This window comes from Notolepis coatsorum (assembly GCF_963971535.1).
Source record: "Notolepis coatsorum genome assembly, chromosome: 13".
NCBI classification, from domain to species: domain Eukaryota; kingdom Metazoa; phylum Chordata; class Actinopteri; order Aulopiformes; family Paralepididae; genus Notolepis; species Notolepis coatsorum.
Genome location: NC_140177.1, coordinates 93,624,870 through 93,646,032, shown reverse-complemented (window position 1 = coordinate 93,646,032; position 21,163 = coordinate 93,624,870). Strand labels below are relative to the sequence as shown.

At 41.4% G+C, this 21,163-nt stretch overlaps 1 protein-coding gene across 1 annotated transcript in view; it reads right to left on the bottom strand.

Moving 5' to 3' along the window:
* LOC311239080 (segment polarity protein dishevelled homolog DVL-3-like) overlaps window positions 1–20,633 on the bottom strand; it is a 72,845-nt gene extending 52,212 nt beyond the window's left edge. Inside the window, exons 1-3 of the mRNA XM_084327312.1 lie at window positions 20,074–20,633; window positions 14,338–14,407; window positions 356–471 (exon numbers count right to left, since the gene is read on the bottom strand). Coding sequence (XP_084183438.1) covers window positions 356–471; window positions 14,338–14,407; window positions 20,074–20,234 — 347 coding nt within the window. The 5' untranslated portion in view covers window positions 20,235–20,633. The remainder of the gene's footprint in view (window positions 1–355; window positions 472–14,337; window positions 14,408–20,073) is intronic.
* Window positions 20,634–21,163: the final 530 nt, after the last annotated feature.

Here is a 21,163-nt window from a genome sequence, read left to right as displayed (position 1 = left end):
GTACTGACTGGTAGGAGACCCTCACACACACACACACACACACACACAGAGGCCACGGTTAGTGTACTGACTGGTAGGAGACCCTCACACACACACAGAGGCCACGGTTAGTGTACTGACTGGTAGGAGACCCTCACACAGACAGAGGCCACAGTTAGTGTACTGACTGGTAGGAGACCCTCACACACACAGGGGCCACAGTTAGTGTACTGACTGGTAGGAGACCCTCACACACACAGGGGCCACAGTTAGTGTACTGACTGGTAGGAGACCCTCACACACACAGGGGCCACGGTTAGTGTACTGACTGGTAGGAGACCCTCACACACACAGGGGCCACGGTTAGTGTACTGACTGGTAGGAGGGGGGCCGGGAGTCTCCGATGCCTCCGGTCCTCTCCAGGGGAGGAGGGGGCTCTAAGCTGTCCGCTACGGAGCCTCCGTCTGAATGGGCACCGTCTCCTGACACCAACTGTAGACAGACAGAGAGACAGGTCAGACAAATAAACACTGCTGGGTTAGATATGGCTGCGTTAAACACTGCTGGGTTAGAGACTGCTGGGTTAGACACGGCTGGGTTAGATATGGCTGTGTTAAGACAGGACTGGGTTAGATATGGCTGTGTTAGACACGGCTGGGTTAGACATGGCTGGGTTAGAGACTGCTGGGTTAGATATGGCTGTGTTAGAGACTGCTGGGTTAGATATGGCTGTGTTAGAGACTGCTGTGTTAGACATGGCTGGGTTAGAGACGGCTGGGTTAGATATGGCTGTGTTAGACATGGCTGGGTTAGACACGGCTGGGTTAGAGATGGCAGGGTTAGATATGGCTGTGTTAGACATGGCTGGGTTAGAGACTGCTGTGTTAGATATGGCTGGGTTAGAGACTGCTGTGTTAGATATGGCTGTGTTAGACATGGCTGGGTTAGAGACTGCTGTGTTAGAGACTGCTGTGTTAGACACTGCTGGGTTAGAGACTGCTGTGTTAGACATGGCTGTGTTAGATATGGCTGTGTTAGACATGGCTGGGTTAGATATGGCTGTGTTAGACATGGGATGGCTGGGTTAGACTGCTGTGTTAGACATGGCTGGGTTATAGACTGCTGTGTTAGACATGGCTGGGTTATAGACTGCTGTGTTAGACATGGATGTGTTAGACATGGCTGGGATAGATATGGCTGTGTTAGACATGGCTGGGTTAGACATGGCTGGGTTAGATATGGATGTTAAGACACGGCTGGGTTAGATACAGCTTGGTTTAGGGCTGAGCACAAACGTTCGAACCTTTGTTCGTTACGTTGGCATTTGAATTCTCAATCAACATTCGAATTTTTTATTTTTAATATATATTTTTATGCGTCTTATTCATTCCGTTTAAACAAATGGGGTTTTTCTTCACAGTTGCAGATAAAGATTAGGCTACACTAAAACTGATGAGTTATATTCATTAAAGAAAGTTGATTTAATAAAAAAATAATCTAATTTAATCAGATTAATCACTTTATTCAAATTGAGGATTTAGTTTGAGGATATTTATTTAAAAAAGACATTTAAAAACGTTTGATTTTTTTTTTTATGAAGGTTCGAACATCCATTCGAAAAACCCTGACGAAGTTCGAAGCCCAAAAACAGGCTTCGGGGACAGCTCTACCTGGGTTAGATGCAGCTGGTTAGATACAACTGGTTAGATACTGCTGGTTAGATACAAATGGTGAGAGACTGCTGGTTAGATACAACTGGTTAGAGACTGCTGGTTGGCTACAGCTGGTTAGATACAGGTTAGAGACAGCTGATTAGATACAGCTGGTTAGAGACAGCTGGTTAGAGACAGCTGGTTATAGACAGGTTATATACAGCAGGTTAGATACAACTGGTTAGATCCAGCAGGTTAGATACAGGGTTAGTTAGATACAGCTGGTTAGATACAGGGTTAATTAGATACAGGTTAGATACAGCTGGTTAGATACAGGTTAGATACAGCTGGTTAGATACAGCAGGTTAGATACAGGTTAGATACAGCTGGTTAGATACAGCTGGTTAGATACAGCTGGTTAGATACAGCAGGTTAGATACAGCTGGTTAGATACAGCTGGTTAGATACAGCTGGTTAGATACAGCTGGTGGGTTAGATACAGCTCAAGCATTGGCAAGAACAGCAAGACGAGAACCACTGTTTGGTGTATTACTGTTCTCAAGTCTGGAGATCTATATGTGGTGTGTCGTCACTAATAAAACTATGTATGGGAAACACTAAAACACAAAAGATAGATAGACAGGTCATCCTGCCATTCCTCTGTGAGGGAAAACATGACTGTGTTCCGGGAGGGACTCCAGGGACACTCTGAATGAAATGTTCATCTTTAGTTAGGTTGGGGTGAGTGATCTCCAGTAAGGTGAAGGTAAGAGTTAGGTTCATACACAAAAGTTGGATGTGTTAGTTGGTTGGATGTCTTAGTTGAAAGGCAGTTGGATGTGTTAGTTGGTTCGATGTCTTAGTTGAAAGGCAGTTGGATGTGTTAGTTGGTTGGATGCCTTAGTTCAGGGAGGGGCAACTGGCGGCCCGCGGGCCGCATGCGGCCCTCACTGATGTTCCATGCGGCCCCAGGCCAATATAAAAAAAAAAAACTAAGAAGAGTTGGCAGTCGACTATGGCTCCTTTCGATCGATTAGTCGACTATTTGACTAATAGGGGTCAGCCCTAGTGTGGACATATTCAACGCTGTTGAAAGTGCCGCAGCAATATGGGGGTTTTGATAAACTGTCGGCTGTTGTTACCGATGGAGCACCGGCAATTAAAGGAAAACGCACAGGATTCGCCGGGCTTCTAAGGCAGAGTGGCGTTGAGTGTCCAATGCTGCACTGCATTATACATCAGGTAAGTTCGCTAACATAATTTCCATCTATTGTGGGTCACTAATAATGACCAATGCGAGTCGAGTGTAGTCAAATTATATGCGAGAGTCGTTAAATCGTTTTTTTTTTTTTTGTATCTGATATAGGAGGCTGTGCCAAGAAGCTTGACTACAGCCATGTTATGGATTTGGTTACCAAGGTTACCAATCTAATTTGTGGAGGCAACAGGTCACTAAACCATAGAAAGTTTGTCTCCTTTTTGGAAGAGATGGACACTGATTATGGCGACTTGCAGCTACACACAGAAATCCGATGGCTGAGCCGTGGGAAGTGCTTGGAGAGGTTTTTTGCGGTGCGTAAAGAAATCCCCACATTCTTGGATGAGCAACTGACGAGCGACACAAGCGCATACTGCACTAAACTCAGAGATACAGCGTTTCTCTGTGACATGGCCTTCCTCACGGATATCACTTCGCACCTTAAACTGCAGCTTGAACTGTGCGAGCTACAGTCAGATCCTTTTTTTCAAGCAAAGAGAAATGAGAGGGGAATTTCGTTTTGGAAACTGCTACCTGAGCCCCGCTTCCCACTCCTCAGGGACTTTGCCCTCTCTATGGCCAGTATGTTTCGGAGCACATACATATGTGAGAGCAATTTCTCAAACATGAAGCACATCAAGTCAAAGGAGAGAAACAGGCTGTCAGATGAAACATTATTTCATCTGATGCAGATCGCATGCACAAACATTGAAGTTGACATTCCTGCTATTGTGCGCCAACAATAGCAAGGGTCTCATTAAAGACAGGGGGGGGAGGAGATGATGAAGAGGTGTAGAGGGGGGGAAGGAGATGATGAAGAGGTGTAGAGTGGGGACCATTATTATTATTATTATTATTATTATTATTATTATTATTATTATTATTATTATTATTGACCCACTGTGGGGCGAGGGTGAATGTCATGCCAGTTTGATAAAGGGTCAATGGGAGGCATGTACAGTAGTATTGCACTTTACTTTACTTGTTTACTTTTGTAGTGTTCAGATAACACTATAACACAAACAAGCATTCCTGCTGCATTTCACTACAACAGTAAATCAAAAGTGCAATAATAAATGATTATTAAATGTATAAACTTTTATCCTGCTACTAAACAAAACATTCCTGAGTGCTTCATATCCATAACATGCATTTCAGTGTTATGATTTGTTTAGTAGCAGGATAAAAGTTTATACATTTAACAAAATCATTTATTATTGCACTTTTGATTTACTGTTGTAGTGAAATGCAGCAGGAATGCTGCTTTGTGTTTGTTGAGCAGTGGGCTTTAAGTTCATACATTTATTTTATTAGAAGGCTTAATTATAATTGATCATGTTTGTATATATTTGGGGTTACACAGCAATACTTTTAAATTCAGCTGTTTATAAATTCATAAAGTTGAAATTGCATTACTAAATGCATTTGAAATGGAATAAAAACAAAGTTACAACAAATTATAATTGTTTATATACCTTATTTATCACATCTGTGACTATTATGGGCTATTTGAGTGATGGGGTACTACTGGCGGGACTGCCGATAAACAATGCGGCCCCCCAGATTGATTGTGGACATTTTGTGGCCCTCACCATATACAAAGTTGCCCACCCCTGCCTTAGTTGAAAGGCAGTTGGATGTGTTAGTTTGCCAATAACACACAGTTGGATGTGTTAGTTGGTTGGATGCACTTCAAGCTGCTTCCACATGGAGGCAACTTCTCTCAATCATTCCAATAATACACAGTTGGATGTGTTAGTTGGTTGGATGCACTTCAAGCTGCTTCCACATGGAGGCAACTTGTCTTTTTTGTAGTTGTGGGAACTACTTTTTCTGGCGGATGGTTTTTTCAATAAATCTTCGATTAATGTGTGTTTATTGTATAGCAATAAGGTTGGATGAATGTGGCAGTTGTATAAAAGCATTACACCACTTACAGTCGTAATTTGTGAACAATAAACCATGCCTAGGGGGGTCTAACGACCACCCCTAGGCATGGTTTATTGTTCACAAACCACTCCTGCGTGTGATGTAATGCTTAAATAAATGAATACAAATTAAAACTGTTAATATGCCAACATTAGCAGGGTTGCTAGTTTTCAGTTGTAGTACCTGGGCTAGATGTTTAAGCCAGAAAAGAAACGGAAAAATAGAAGGATATTAAAGCTAATATAAAAAGTTATATCATCTGTTCCCACACCCCCAGCGTCTCTTGCTCTGGTTACTGACTGTGCCAGTTTTCTAATAACCAGGCAGGTGGCCGACAGTGATTGATGGTGGGAAGACAGGCAGCAAGAAATAAATGAAAGGGGGGGGATATTATATATAGATATATACTGATACTACTATGAGATATCTGGCTGATAAACCCTGCTAAAATAGAGTACCAGTATCAGAGAATTTCCCCAATGGTAAAATATCACACAAAGAGCCATGTGTAACACACATTTGTCCGGCAGCGACTTAATCGAATGGTCTAAATTTATATCTAATGGACTGGATCAGTACTCTGCATCGGCCAAATACCTAATGTTCAGCACTCATAAACGGTATCGACCAAATACCTAATGTTCAGCACTCATAAACGGTATCGACCAAATACCTAATGTTCAGCACTCATAAACGGTATCGACCAAATAACTAATGTTCAGCTCTCAGACGGTATTCACACGGTTCATTGTATTATCAACACTGAAATAGTAGCATTGGAGCATCTCCATTAACCAAATAATATCCTTGATCAATGAAACCCCATAAAGATAAACTCTCAGCACTCAATAAGGCCCGACACACAGCGTCCAGTAACATCCAGACACAAAAGCCTCTTTCTCTCCTTTGCAAACTCCTGCCTCCTCCCACCCTCTGTGACTCAATCTTCTTGTTAAGATGCCATGCAGCGAGGTTCTTTGTTGGAGAGAGTATTTTCTGCCTATCCTGTGATTTCAGTTGCCTTAATCCAATCTCTCTTTGGAGAGGAGAGTAGTGGGCAGGCCATTCCCTTCAGTACTTTCTTCTTTGTTGAGTAAGTCACTGGAAGGCAGAGAGAGAGATACAAAGTAGGGGGGACAGGAGAGAGATATTCTGGCAGGATCTGATCCTCATTGACCTCATTCTGACCTCCGACAAGTCCAAGATCTCCAAATAAAGGGGTTATAGCATGCGGGTTAAGTGATCATTATATGATATTCTGTACCCGCAAAAAACTAAAACAAAAGGCTGGCTGCCACAAAACAGTCACATCTAGAGACCTCAAAACCTACTCTAACGAGGCCTTCAACCTTGAACTGGAGAGTCTGGACTGGTCAGATGAACTCAATGGTACACTGGTTGAAGAAACATGGCTTGGCTTCAAAACCAAATTCTCAACAATACTAAACGACATGGCCCCCCTAAGAACCACCAGGGTAAAAAATCGCGCTGAGCCGTGGATGCACTCCGAAATACTGGCCGCTATGAAAACCAGAGACAAAAAATGCTCTGAGTTTCGTAAAAGTCAGTCAAAGCTTACTAAAAGCACGAGCAGTGAACTCCAAGCCCACGTGACTGAACTCAAACTAGAAAGAAACAGACTAAGAAACGACGTAAACTCCATGATCAAAACTGCAAAAAAGAATTTCATCAATGACAAAACTGAGGAAAACAAAAACAAACCATGTGAACTTTGGAAATTACTCAATAATCAACTAGGATGCAGTAAAAAACTCAAAACCAGATTCTCAAACATAAACATAAAAACGGACAACACGCTCATCACAGACAAGCTGGATGTAGCCAATTACTTAAACATTTTCTTCACAAACATAGCCACAACACTGGTAAACAAACTACCCTCCCACTCAGGGCGTTATGGGGTAGAACACATAGTAGCTTACTACAAAAACCTAGGGGTCCGCAAGGACGACTTCAAGCTGGAAATGGTAACAACAGATGAGGTACTCAATAAACTGAGCGCCCTCCAACCTAACAAGTAGGGATGCCCCGATCGATCGGCCACCGATCGTTATCGGCCGATACTCAGTATAAATATGCAATCTGTGAATTCCGATAATTAGTCATATTCGCAGATAGCGGAAACCGATCAAGCGAAGCTCTCACTCGCTGTCTGTCTCAGACACACACGACCTGCAAACTGCCGCTGCTCCTCCTCCCTAGCCCCGCCCGCCCCGTGTAGAGTTTGTAAACAAAGAGGTGCGGCTCCTCTGCTCGAGTCTGTAGTGCACTGCATTCGACCTGCGCTAACGTTAGCTACCTAGCTATCGTTACTGTTTAAACAAAATTACCCAGTCAACTATTCACGTTTAGTAGGCATTGTCTAACGGTATTTAGCCGGCTAGCTACCGATAGCTCCTGATATCAACAAATGATCCAGAAAGTCTAGTAGTTCATGTTCATACCTCAGTTAGCTTGCGTTAGCTGACGTTCGTTTACTGTTCAAAACGAAATGTCCCATTGAACTAAAGTTCTGTCTTAACGTCATCTAGCCGGCTAGCAGTAGCTACAGATAGCTCTTGATATCAATGTCTTATAACATTGATTTAATGCGTATTCGAGCTGAGGGCTTGCTGAATGTGAAATGACCAAAGCACTTAACGTTACCAATGGGGTCCCGCTGCAGCGCCGGAGAATCCTTTTTGGAGCTGGGCTACTAGAGTACACACAGACAGTGGAGCTGTTTGCAGATAGTGAGCATTTTGACTTGTTGCGTGGTAGCGATGTCTCGCAGTCGCAGATAATACAAGTACAAGTCTAATTATATAATATATATATTTTATAAAAAAAAAAAAAATTTATATAAAATCATTTTTAATTTCTTTTTAATCAAAAACAATCGGTATCGGATCGGTATCGGCCGATATGGCTCATGACGATCGGTGATCGGTATCGGTGGCAAAAAACGTGATCGGGGCATCCCTACTAACAAGGCCACTGGCCATGACAACATTCCCTCCAAATTCCTCAGAGACTCAGCAGCCGCCATCACCCCAATCATCACACACATAATAAACCTCTCCATAAAACAGGGACACGTCCCCAAGGACTTCAAAATTGCGAGGGTGACCCCTCTGCACAAAAAGGGCAGCAAATTAGACCCAGGCAACTACCGCCCTGTTTCTATTCTCACCTCCATCTCGAAAGTCATGGAAAAAATAGTCTATGAACAGGTCGAAAAGTACCTAGCGGAAAAAAAATCTAATCTACGAATTCCAATCTGGCTTCAGAACATCCCACTCCACTGACACATGCCTTCTCTATTTGAATGACCACATCAAACAAGAGGTGGACGCAGGCAAACACTGCGGCATGGTCATGCTGGACCTACAAAAGGCCTTTGACACGGTCAATCACTCCATTCTGATAGACTATCTTGTCTATCAGTGAGCTGGATGCAATCCTACCTTGAGGGGAGGGAACAGATGGTGGAGGTAAACAGTACCCTATCCCCCCCCCTCACAGTGAGCTGTGGTGTTCCACAAGGAAGCATACTAGGACCGCTACTGTTCCTAATTTATGCAAATGACATGTCGTCAGCTTGTGACTGCAACTTGTTCCTGTTTGCGGACGACTCAGCCCTGCTGGTCTCTGACAAGAACAAGTTACAGGTTGAAAAAACCCTCAGCTCGGAACTAGGCAGAATCTGCATATGGCTCGCTGATAACAAACTATCATTACACATGGGCAAAACAGAGTCCATTCTCTTCGGTTCAAATAACAAACTCAGCAAGACCGACGGCTTCTCAGTTACAGTGGGTGACAATATTGTCACAAGGAAAGATGAAATTACCTACCTGGGTTCCATCCTAGAGGCTAATCTCTCCTGTGACAAAATGGCATCCAATGTAATAAAAAAAGTCAACCAACGAACTCGATTCTTGTACCGGATCTCCTCTCTGGTAAACAAGAATACCCTGAAGACTCTGGCAGGAGCACTCATTCAGGGGTACTACGACTATGCTTGCACCTCATGGTACCAAAGCACCTCAAAGGCGCTAAAAACAAAAATTACAAACATCTCAAAACAAACTGGTCAGACTACTGCTTGACCTTACTCCTAGAACCCACCTCACCCCTGCCCACTTTGACAACCTAGGATGGCTTAGAGTAGACGACAGAGTACAGCAACTTGCAATGGGCCTGGTCTACAAGATACACTACACGACCACGTAGGCCTGTTGCAATAAGCAATAAATCAATTTATCGCGCAATAATGAAAATGAATGCAATGATTTTGATGGGCGCAATTAATTGCTATTTGCGTGTTTGTTTTAATGAGGCGGGAAGTGGGAACCAGTACCTCTCCGTGTGGGGAGGCGGGCCGCTGACGTTACTACAGAGTACAGCACGGGAGCTCCTGTGAGCACCATGCGTATGTTGGGCAGTAGCAACGCTACATAGCTTAACTACATTTCTCAGTAGCGTGATGGTAGCGTCGCTCCTTTTGAACCAAGTAGCGTTCTTTGTAGTGTAGCTATTTTTAGACCCAAGTAGTGATGTAGCGTGAACAAACGCTATACGCTACTGCCCGGAGAAACTGGACTGCTAAATAAAGATTAAAGATCTAGCGTTGATGCTATGACGCTTCCTCCTCATCGTTGATTGCCTGTAGTAGCTGCATCTAACGTTAGTAGCTAACGTTAAAACTAACCTAAAGTTAGTTGTTCACCAACAATCTCAACATTTGTTTTATCATTAGCTCAAAAACACAGAACCGGACGACACAAGTTGTCCGCTCATAGGTTCTGCTAGGATAATAACAACAACACTTCCGGTCGGTGGGTTTCAAAATAAAAGAGCAAAGTCTAAAACACCGGAAAAGACGTTTATTTTGTACAGCGTTTTCCTCCACGAGTACTCAAGTACATCATGTGATCAATCTATCTGTTTTTTTTTGCCCATCCCTAGTTTATCCTGTGCTGAAAAGTCTCCATTCCAATAGAGATAGTATATATTTGTGTTTATTTGATTATTGTTGAGCTATATTTTAATCGAGAGTAACTGGTAGTGTAGCTTACTACATTTTCCAAGTAGCTTGCCCATCACATAATCCGCGAGCCACAGTAAACAAACGCGAGCCACAATTAGGGTGACCAGGTGTCCCGCTTTTGGTTGTATACTGCACAGCCATTTTACCTAATGTCCCACGTCCCTCTTTTCGAAGCAAAAAATAAAAACATGGGTCTAAAAGCCCCTTCCTACAGTAAACGTAGCAACCTGCCTCTTGTCCACACACATTGCTCTGCTCGTTTTATCATTGCTCTCACGGAGATAAAACTGGGAACGAGGTTACTCTGCTTCTGACGCTACCTCATATCTGATTGGTTAGGTAGTAATTTAGGATATTTAAAATGTCTTCCAATGTTAAATAAAGGTTTATTGCACTTTGAAACGGTTTCCTTGCATTATTATGCTATTATCATTATATTAGTAAAAAAAAAAAAAAGTTGATTGAAAACTTTTGGGAAATACATTTCTCAAAAAAATTATTTCTCTCAAAACCGCAATAATATCACTTATCGCAATAATTTCTGGGACAATTAATCGCCCAGCAAAATGTGTTATCGTGACAGGCCTACGACCACGGTACCCATGTACATGTCAAAATACTTCCCAAAGGTCAGTGAATACCACGATCACAACACCAGAGGGAGCTCCACAAATCATGTTAAACCCAGATTCGGCTCAAATAAGGGACTAAACACGTTTCGCAATTATGCCACATCAATGTGGAACGCCCTACCCAAAGCTGTAAAGGAATGTGGATCACTACCCACTTTCAAAACCTCTCTCAAGGGACACCTACGGGAGACTGCAATTCAAAACTGGCCCCTGTAAATATCCTAACCCAACCCCCTCCAATGTACAGTCATTTACCTAGTATGGTTGTCAATAGTCCAATGTACAATTTTGTTTGTTTGTACAGTGTCTCCTCCCCCCCCCTCAATGTACAGTTTTGCTTGTTTATACAGTGTGTCCCCCCCCCCCCCCCCAACCACCTCCAATGTAAATTACCCAGTATGGTTGTCAATATCCCAATGTACCCAACCCTCCCCACCCAACCTCCTCCAATGTACAGTTTCTACGTCAAATGTATATACTCCCTTTTCTTGACTCCTTCTGTATCACAAACAGTACTGTATTTGCAAATCTGGTATGTCATAAATGTATAGATGTAGCAGTACTGACTATCTGTATGTCATGTATGTCATATATGTCCTGATGAATTGAAAATGGGGGACCCTGATGTAAACAAGACGAAAGTCTTTCTCTGGTCTGCATCCCCTTAACAATTGTGTGTATTGAGCTGTACTGTATTGTACCCATTCTGCAATCTGTTAATAAAGTTTTCAATCAATCAATCAATCAATCAATCAATCAATCAATCAATCAATCAATCAATCAATCCCAGGCCAGCAGGGTGTATGTGGCTCCAGAGCAGCAATGTACAACAACTCCAGACTCTCGTACTCCATCATTCTGTTCATGCACGCTGACTTTGTGAAGTTTTCTACGCATTATAAACAATATAATTCACTGTGCACAACTACAGTGTTCACTTCAGTATCATTATTTGTCTTGAAGTTAATACACTTGGGTTTTTTTGTAGTCTAAGCCAGTGGTTCCCAAAGTCGGGGTCGAGACCCAAAGGTGGGCCGCGAGCAGCCACGGGAGGGCCGCGAGATGATAAAAAAATCCATTTTTTTTCTTTTTTTTTCAGGCCACTGAACTTAGAAGCAGGCCAGGACAGTGTTTCTAGTTGTATTCTAAAATTATATTCTATTGTATTCTAAAATGTGACTATATGGTTTTATATTAACTTAATAAATAAATAAAAACGAAAAATCTACTTATTTCAACAAACATTTCAAACTAAATAACAGATTATGCACATAAAACGCTGAAAACAACCGAAGCAACAATAGTATTTTAATGAGGCTATTATTATTATCATTATTATTTTGCAACAAGTTAGCCCTCTCATAAATAGCACATATAAATGAATAACTAACTTGAACTAACTTAATAGGATTGAAGTGATATTTGGCTTAAAAAAATCGGTCGCCTGGCAAAAAAAAAAAAAAAAAGCCTGACGATGTGCATTGGGCCGCAGCTCTCTGACGCCTTATTTTCTGGGTCCCGGCATGAAAAGTTTGGGAACCCCTGGTCTAAGCACCTGTGTGCTTTCCGTTATGGAACACAGGGATAGCTTTAACCATTTTTCAGGTTGGTTTTTTTTCCCCTCAGGATTCGATTTTGGAATTCTAGAACTCCAGATCTTTCAATGACCAGAAGCCATTTGTCACATGATCATCATCTTAATCATTCAAAATTATATTGCATACTGTAATATAATACAAGTTTGGAGAGAAAGAAAAATAATTCAATGTTGATTATGAAGATTAAGATGACTTGGACTCCACTTCATGAGAGGATCTTTTAAATATAGATGTGAGGGTGTGTACACATAACAAATCAAATTAAGTTTGTTTTATATGTAGGCTTGCACTTAAAATATAGCAGTGTGTTGAAAGCGAGCAGTAGCATTGTGTGTGTGTGTGTGTTATTCCTAACACATCATTATGTGTTAATGATATTATCAGTGAGATGCAGGGCTTCTCCCTTCTCCCCAGAGACAGAGCATGTTGTGGTCACTGGCAAATCCAACAGATGGGTATTATTACCCCCCCCCCCCCCCCCCACACACACACACACACACACACACACGCACACTCAAAATGAGCAATTTAGCTGAACAAACGCACTGACTAAACACAAACTAAATTCAGCAAACATGCAATGTCACACTGGGCTGTATAGTCAACCCAAAATTAGAGGTTGGAGTGAGCTGAACTCAGTTGGACGGGAAAAATAGCCACATTCTGGGTTTTTATACTCAAATTCCATTCTTTAATAATCGTGAAAAGTGGCCAGGTTGTCAATTTCCATCCAATAGCATTAAACAGTCCCACTTCCCTTCTCCAATCATATACAGTCTTTCTATTGGTCCAGAACGATGGATTAAAGGCCAACATCAATATAAGTCTTCATGTTGCCATAATCTTTAAATCATACTTGCAGACTTTGAAGCCCCGTCTGTGATTTTCTTTGTACCATATCAGTGTGGGGTATATCCACAAGAGATTCTAGAGATTGAAAATACGCTTTTTGGAAATGTCTTAACCCACTGAAACGGGATGTTGGGGTGGGACTTAAAGGCACAATCAGTAATCCAAACATAAAAAAGGTTGAAACACCCCTCTGTTCCAATTTACAACGGGACATAGGGCTGGGCGATATGGAAAAAAATCATATCGCGATAACGATATGATAATTTTATTTTATTTCTCGATATCGATAATTATCGAATTGTTATAAGTATATAAAAAAAAAAAAAAAATTTAACAACAGGTGTATGTTTATTTTGCAGCAATTCTTTGTCATTGCCGCCATCTTTAGTGTTACATCCCCTCACACTCCAGTTCTCAGGCTGCAGCTGGTTTAAAAGCTAAAGTAAACCGGCTTCTCTGCTGGCTGTGGCTCCAGAGGAGTTGAACAGTTCTGGCTCTGCTAGTTTATTTTCGATCTTTTGGCGCTTTTTTGGTGGACAAACCACCGCACATGTGCACTGTGACTCGTGACTGGAGTCTAGTTCTGCTAGCACACATAGCCTACTGTGTACAGACTGTTTCAAAATGTATTTTAAATTAGAAAGCAAACAAAATAAATGGACAAGAGAAAAAGAAATCTGAATTTGGTCAGTATTGTCATTTGGACAAGCAAAGCCATTACTTTAAGTTGCAGGCAAGAAAGACAAGTCTGTCCACTGTCTCTGGTTTTAAAACTGCCCTGTTGCAGGTTAATTTTTTTTTTTTTTTTTAAATAAAAAAAAATAAAAACGATTTTTCGATTTTTTTTTTAATTTCGATATTCGATATTGATTATTAAAATATATCGCGATATTTATCGTTATCGTTATATCGCCCAGCCCTAACGGGACAAGACAATTATTTTCAATCTCCAGAATGTCTTGTCAGTCACATCACACATGTGCAAAACCCCTTCTTACTCAGACTTACATTTTTGAGAGTGCTATGTAGCTATTGGGGCAGACCCAAATGCTTCAAAGCTTCAATCGCTGCCATGGTAATCAATGTCAAAATTACTATTCTGCCTTGTTTGTTTTTTTACCACTCCAAAAATCACCATAAAATAGCGTACAGACATAATAATCCTACATTCACTTTGAATATCTGTTCTTCTTAGACAGGGACATCATAAGAACTTTCGGAAAACCTATAAATACATTTACCCACTGCATTGAAACGTTTGCGCATGGGAAGAGAGAAGTTTCGCTTATTCTATGATAATTAGTACTGAAGCTTCAAAGCTAAATAAATAGTAATGGGGGCCACCCCAACTAGCCATTATTCCAGTTTTGTGTCATCAACCTACCCATGATACCACACGTCCATTGAAACAGGGCAGCTTGGCGTTGTCATCTGATATTTCTTCTTTCACCACCCTGTGTAAAAGATAAAGCTTCGACTCAGTACATCATTGATAACAACACGCAGCATGAACACAAAGCTCAAGGCTAACGCCCTCAAACACTCTGCATAAGAATAAACGCTAACGATTTACATTAACTGGGCCTTAAGAACACATTAACTACTCATCATGTATACACACATTACGCTTATTGAAATGACACAGGTTATAACACATTCATCATAACACAATCCATAAGGCGGTAGGGCTTACGAGAGTATTTCCACAGCTTTCTGTGGCCATTAACAGTAGCCCACTTATCATCCTAATTACTTAGTGAAATACACAGGAAGGTGGGGACCAGGGGAGGAAACTAACTTTTTGGCTTACCAGCCAACTGGCGGGTATCTGATTTTTTTTACCAGCCAAATAGATTTTTTACCAGACAAAAAAAATCGCTAATTGTGATAATTACTTCTTTGTACGTCTTAGTCTAAATTGATTTTCAATCATAGTAAATTAATCACACTGTCTCTACTCTTCAAAATATTACATCATTAAATCACATATTAACATGAAAGAGGGAACTATTCTGGACTGGGTTGGGCTGAACTGGGCAGTGAAAGATGCTGGGTTGGGCTGGTCTAGGTTATACTGAATGATGAATTGAAAATGGGGGACCCTGATGTAAACAAGACGAAAGTCTTTCTCTGGTCTGCATCCCCTTAACAATTGCATGTATTGAGCCGTACTGTACTGTACCCATTCTGCAATCTGTTAAATAAAGTTCTCATTCATCACAGCTCAACTACTAGGAATGTGTGTCTGACTCTTAAGTGCAGGAAATATTCATCAGAAAGGGGGGACATGATGGAGGGAATGGAAAGAGCAGGTTTGACAGGAGCAGGGTTGAAGGGATTGATTGATTGAAAAGTTTATTAACAGATTGCAGAATGGGTACAGTACAGTTCAATACATACAATTGTTAAGGGGATGCAGACCAGAGAAAGACTTTCGTCTTGTTTACATCAGGGTCCCCCATTTTCAATTCATCATAACATATTGGAGTGTGGAGGAAGTGGACAAGGCATTAAGCAAACAGGACTGAAATGGGGGACCCTGATGTAAACAAGACTAAAGTCCTTCTCTGGTCTGCATCCCCTTAACAATTGTGTGTATTGAGCTGTACTGTATTGTACCCATTCTGCAATCTGTTAATAAAGTTTTCAATCAATCAATCAATACTGGGTTGGGCAGTGAAAGAACCAAGCATTTCACTGTAATGTAATAGCTAAATAAAACAACTTGAACTTGACTTGTTACATTTGCACTCTGGTTGTATGCCAAATGTATTCTGGTTGTACTGTACTTGTGCTGTAAGATGACAATACATTGGAACCGAATCGACAACGCTAGGGGTTCAGCAGGTGTGTTCTGAATGCCAAATATGACAACATCACCGTTGTGAAGGGCATATGGGCGAGTGGTGATATGCTGGGAAACCCGGTAATAATAAAATGTCACTCGGCTGCATTTAAGCAAAGCCGCTCAGTATAGTCGTCCACTATGTTGAATGCGCGTTATGGTAGCTTGTTACATGCTAGGTAGCTAGCCGGCTAATGCTGGTCATTCTCATCCGACTCGAAGGAGACGCGTCGCGTGCTGTTGTTCGCCCCCATGTCAGACCGCACCGATATCCGAAAGCGACGACTCACTCTACATGCAATTATTTTCATCCACTCATGTGTTTTTGTAAGTTTGTCTACGTTGTCAAGCCGGCTGCCGGTGGCAGGAGTTTGTAGGTCTGCGCGCAGTGGTCTGTCCACTTCCCCTAGATGGGCGGCATCTTCTAGAAAACGAGTGTTCATTGGAGGAGCTTAGAGCGCATCTGTACAACGATGATGTTCATTGGTTATGGTCTGATTATTATGTGGCGCAAATGGGAGGAATCAAGGGGGGAGTCAGAGTTCGGCTTGTGCCAGTGAGCGAATCAGCAGATTGCAGAATGATTTTTTTGTTTTGTTTTGTAATTACTAGTACTCGCCAGACTGGCGAGTGCTCTTCATGAATTACTCGCCAAACGTAAAAAATACTCGCAATTGGCGAGTAAAGTGGCCTAATTTCCTCCCCTGGTGGGGACCCATCTACTAGGGGTGTGGACATTTCTCTATTCTAAGATACATCGCGATGCGGACGTGGATGATTCAGCATCGATGCAGTGACAGAACATAATCGATTATTAAAATAAAAAATGGAATTAAAAAAAATGTACTCTCTTGCTGGCTTTTATGTTCTTTTACAATGTAGTAGCTCTTTGGGATTTGCTCCACAACTATAAAGTGCCCTACAAATCAAATATATTATTATTATTGTTGTATTATTAAAGCTAGTGCTCTGGTCATGCATCCACTCAACTAATAGAAAATACAGCATCAGGTTATTCTAAAAGTATTGATACTAATACTAATAAAGAGTATTGAACCATTTTAACAGCTGGGTATCGAGATACCTTTCTAGTATCTGTATCATGCAACACTAGTAAAGACATTTATTTTGACATTCTGATTTAAGAACTTTCTAAATAAAAGTAAATTTATCTGACTGCTTGTATTAATTGATGAAAAAGTATCCATGTGCAGTAATATAGATTATAAAATTGAGGATGTAATATATTATTGAGCTGCATTGAGATGCATCGTAGAATGTAATCGAGGACAGCTGAATCGTAATCAAATCGTGAGGCCAGTGAAGATTCACAGCTCTACCACCTACTAGTGATGCACGATATATCGGCGGCCGATATAATATCGGCCGATATGGGCCAATATTAAAAAAAATATATATTAAAAAAAAGAAAATCTCATTTTACATATTTTGGCCTTAAATAGTTTCTAAATATCAGTCATTTCTGAAAATAAGTTACAAAAGTAAAAAAAAAAAAAAATGCGTTTTGGAAAATAGCTTTATTTGATTATCATAAAAAAGTGTTTTCTATACAGAGATATCGACATTGGTAAATATCGGTATCGGCCAGAACAGCAATATTAATATCGGTTATCGGTATCGGCCACAATTTTCACATCGGTGCATCAGTACCACCTACCATCCTAATTACTAGGGCCAGATAAAAATATTGAGAAAGAAAAATGTTGAATTGTTTTGTTTGAACGATACGAAATAAGATTCTTAACATTCAAAGATCAGCCTTATAGTTATAATCCATGCCTTTTAATCCATCCATACATTCAGTGGATGCATTGTGTGACGATTTCCACCAAATGTTATTTCTCAGCTCATCTTGCAGATGTCTCTAGTTGGCCTTGAGCAGAACTACTACAGAAACTCAGTTGACTCTTTTGACAACTATCTGGCAGGTGCCGGCCCCCTGAAGCCAGCGCCATCAAACCTAACTGAACCGATATCTAATTGAAATGAATTGGAATCAGGACCTTGTGATTCTGAATTGAATCTGGTAATCAGTCCCGATACATAGGAAGATGATGTCACTGTATACGTACCTCACATGATTCAATTAGGCTATGTGTCATGAATGTGTTATGATGACACTGTTATATTTCACAAGCATCGTGCATTCACAGAAGAGTAATGAATGCGTTCTGAATGTCCAGTTCATGTACCAAATAATAAAACCTCCAAGGAACTCAGGAGTCAGGACAAAGCATAGGTGGTAGTGTCCCCACAACGGTGTTCTTTGCACAGATATAGGGGGGTTATGAAAAGTATGGGCTAACAACTTTAAGGAACAAATATTAGGGCATTAGGACACATTCAGAATCCCCAAATCAGAAAAAAGCTCCTTCAGATACACCAGGCAAGGGCGGGAAAAACACAGTAGAGTTTAACCAGTAGAAAAAATAAAACTTAACCAAACAGTTTATTAGGCCAAGAAAATCCTCTGTGCTCATGACAACAGCAAGGTAGTTTAATCTGGATAACTTCCAAAATTGGATTAATTCTCTAAAGTTTAGAGTCTAAACCTTCCTTACACAGATAAGACTGAACCTTGATGTGTTTCAGCTCATATGACGATGGCTAATGTAGGCCAATACTATTGTAGTAGTATAAAGTAATATCAGTAAAGATTACATATTTAAGGCAGCCAAACTATAACCGAGTTCTTAGTAAATCCTCAAGTCAAACAAAGCAAGCCGTAACATATTACATTCCTATCTAACTAACCAGATGTAAATTGCCACGTTGTAATTTGGCTTGTTTGACAAGTGAGATTATGACACATCTCGTTAACTGAAGGGGCTCTGGCCTGCATTCTTGACCCTAGAAAAAAGAGGGTGCCCGCACCTAGCCTACTAGTGCTAATGTAGGATTAGAAATGCTGTTTACACAGGCAGCAGTCTGGATAATAGCCCATATTCCCATTTTATACACGATAAGACTTTAAATGCATCTTCATGAAACATTGTCAGAGCATCCAATAGTATACCCAAGGTGAATAACTTCCAGTGGAGTTATTGTACCAATGTGTCGGCCCTCTTCAGGGATGCAGGATAGGAGCCTATCAAGGCTAATGTAAGATATGATATTTGCATTAAATGTTCTGTTACAAAAACAAAATACTTTTGTTTCTATATTAAGAGATATTGGGTGTGTGCACATCAGCACATGTAAACAAACTCTAAGACTGTCAAGAGTTACTTGACATGTTCCAAGTGCACTGCTACTCTGAGAAGGTTGATACAGGCCTATCTGCCCTGCTGTCTTTTCTTGTCTAACAAGTTACCATTCTCTAGCAGGGTTTCAATCCCCCAGAGGTCAATAAGAGTTTCAATGGTGTATTTAAACACCCCACCCCTATTCACAGTCTAAGCAGCTTTGCTCCTTTCCCACTTTGCAAAGCTCCAGAAGTCGTTGCTCCACCCCTGTTTGAGTTGAGCCCAAAACCAAACCAAGGAAACCTGCATGAGCTAGTTGAAAATTACCACCACTTTTTTTTAAGTATGAGACAAGGAGAGGGTACTTTTTCGGGAGACGTATTAAAGTGACTAACCTAGTACTTGTCAGCCATGTTTTAACACAAAAGGACTTGCTCATAAAGCTGCCAGAGTGATAAACAGGGCATTCCTGTGTCCAACTCTGCATTCCTTGGAGCTAATAGACAACAACAGCAGGGCCCTGCTGGGCTGATTGGCTGACTGCTTCTTTCCATTTTGACGTTATGAAAGCTATTGTTAACTGTCAGCATGACCCAAGTTAACTTGCTATTCAAAGTCCTAGTAAATAATTTCGGTTATTTGCTGTATTGTCAATTCGGTCTTCTCGTCCTGATGGTCAAATCTTAACGAGCTTCTCGATGACATTAAATTGGCGTCGTATTAAAATGATTAAACACCAACAACATGCGTCAGAAACTAGACAACAGCAACCAGCTATAGCCACATTACACGCAATGTAAACAAACAAGCCAGTGATCCAGAAATAGGTTCGGTTGCTAACGTTACCCACTCGTTATAGCAGCTGGAGCTAAACTAACAAAGGAGCTGCGATGCTCCGGGCTAACGACAAGACAGCTAGTAACAGACTGATGACAAGCAGCCAAACAACTAATGTTAGCTAACGTTAGCTAGCGAGCTAATCGCATGTATGTAACGACAGGGGGTAGGCTAACAAACATTAGCAACCTAAACAAGCGTTCGTATGTTGAATTTTTTTTGGCGTTTTTACCCGAAGTCATCGTCCATAGATTTGAAGAAAAACTTGTAGTTGGGTTTTTTGAGGACATTCTTGAAGTCCGCGAGGGTGACTCGGTCCGCGGGCACGGACAGCTTCACCAGATAGGGTGTCTCCTGGTCGTCCAGGTGGTAGATGATCTTGGTCTCCCCCATCTCGGGCTGCGGCTGTGGGGCGAGGCAGGCGGGCAGGGGGCATCAAGCCACGGTCTCTCGGGCCCCCGGCTCCCCGCGGCGCTGCGGCTGCTGCTGGACCGTGAGGAGGGCTCCCTCTCCGGCTGTCTGTCGCTGGCTGGCTGACTCGCAGCGGATCCCCGTCTACGCCGCCAGCTCGATACGCCTGCTTTTTCTATTCAAACAGCACCTTGCTGCTCCTCCACAAAAGAATATCCAACAGCGGGCTAAAAAACGAGTAACAGTAGTTGTTCCTTAATGGTATCAAGCTTAAAATAAAACGACGAATAATAGAAAACGACGGCGAAATAGTGAGAAAATACATAAAAGATAAACAATCCTGGGTGGCTCGGTTTTCTCACTAGCTGCTGCCAAGCTTGATACTTTGTTGCACACGAAGCTCTGTGTCGTCACAGTTTCTTTGAGCTGAGCCTGTCTAGGAGGTGCTCCCTCTATCGGCGAGGAGGAGAGAGGCAGGGCATGGAGAATGCTAAAGATAAAATAAAAGGATGAGAAAAACTGTCATCTAAAAAACGATTACATTGATCGTCGACGTGAATTGCCTCTTACAATGCAGATGTACGTAGATGTGAACCAAAACCCACAATCATGATAATAAAAAATAAAAAGATATATACAGTATATTGAAAAGAATTTTTTGAAAATTGTATTAGGCATACTTTTTGTGCTTGGGAACTGGTAAGACTTGTCTCTTTGTATTAGGGGCCGGCAAGCAGTAATGGTACCACCTTCAGACTCCACTTCCAACAATAAGCCTACTAGTCTAGATGGAAACATAGGTCCACCTGCATAGGGTGGATTTTTTTTCACCACCTGTTTTTTCTTAATCCTTGAAGTGTCTATTTTAAGATGCAGCCAGGTAACCAGTGGCGTCGCGTGGGTAAAATAAC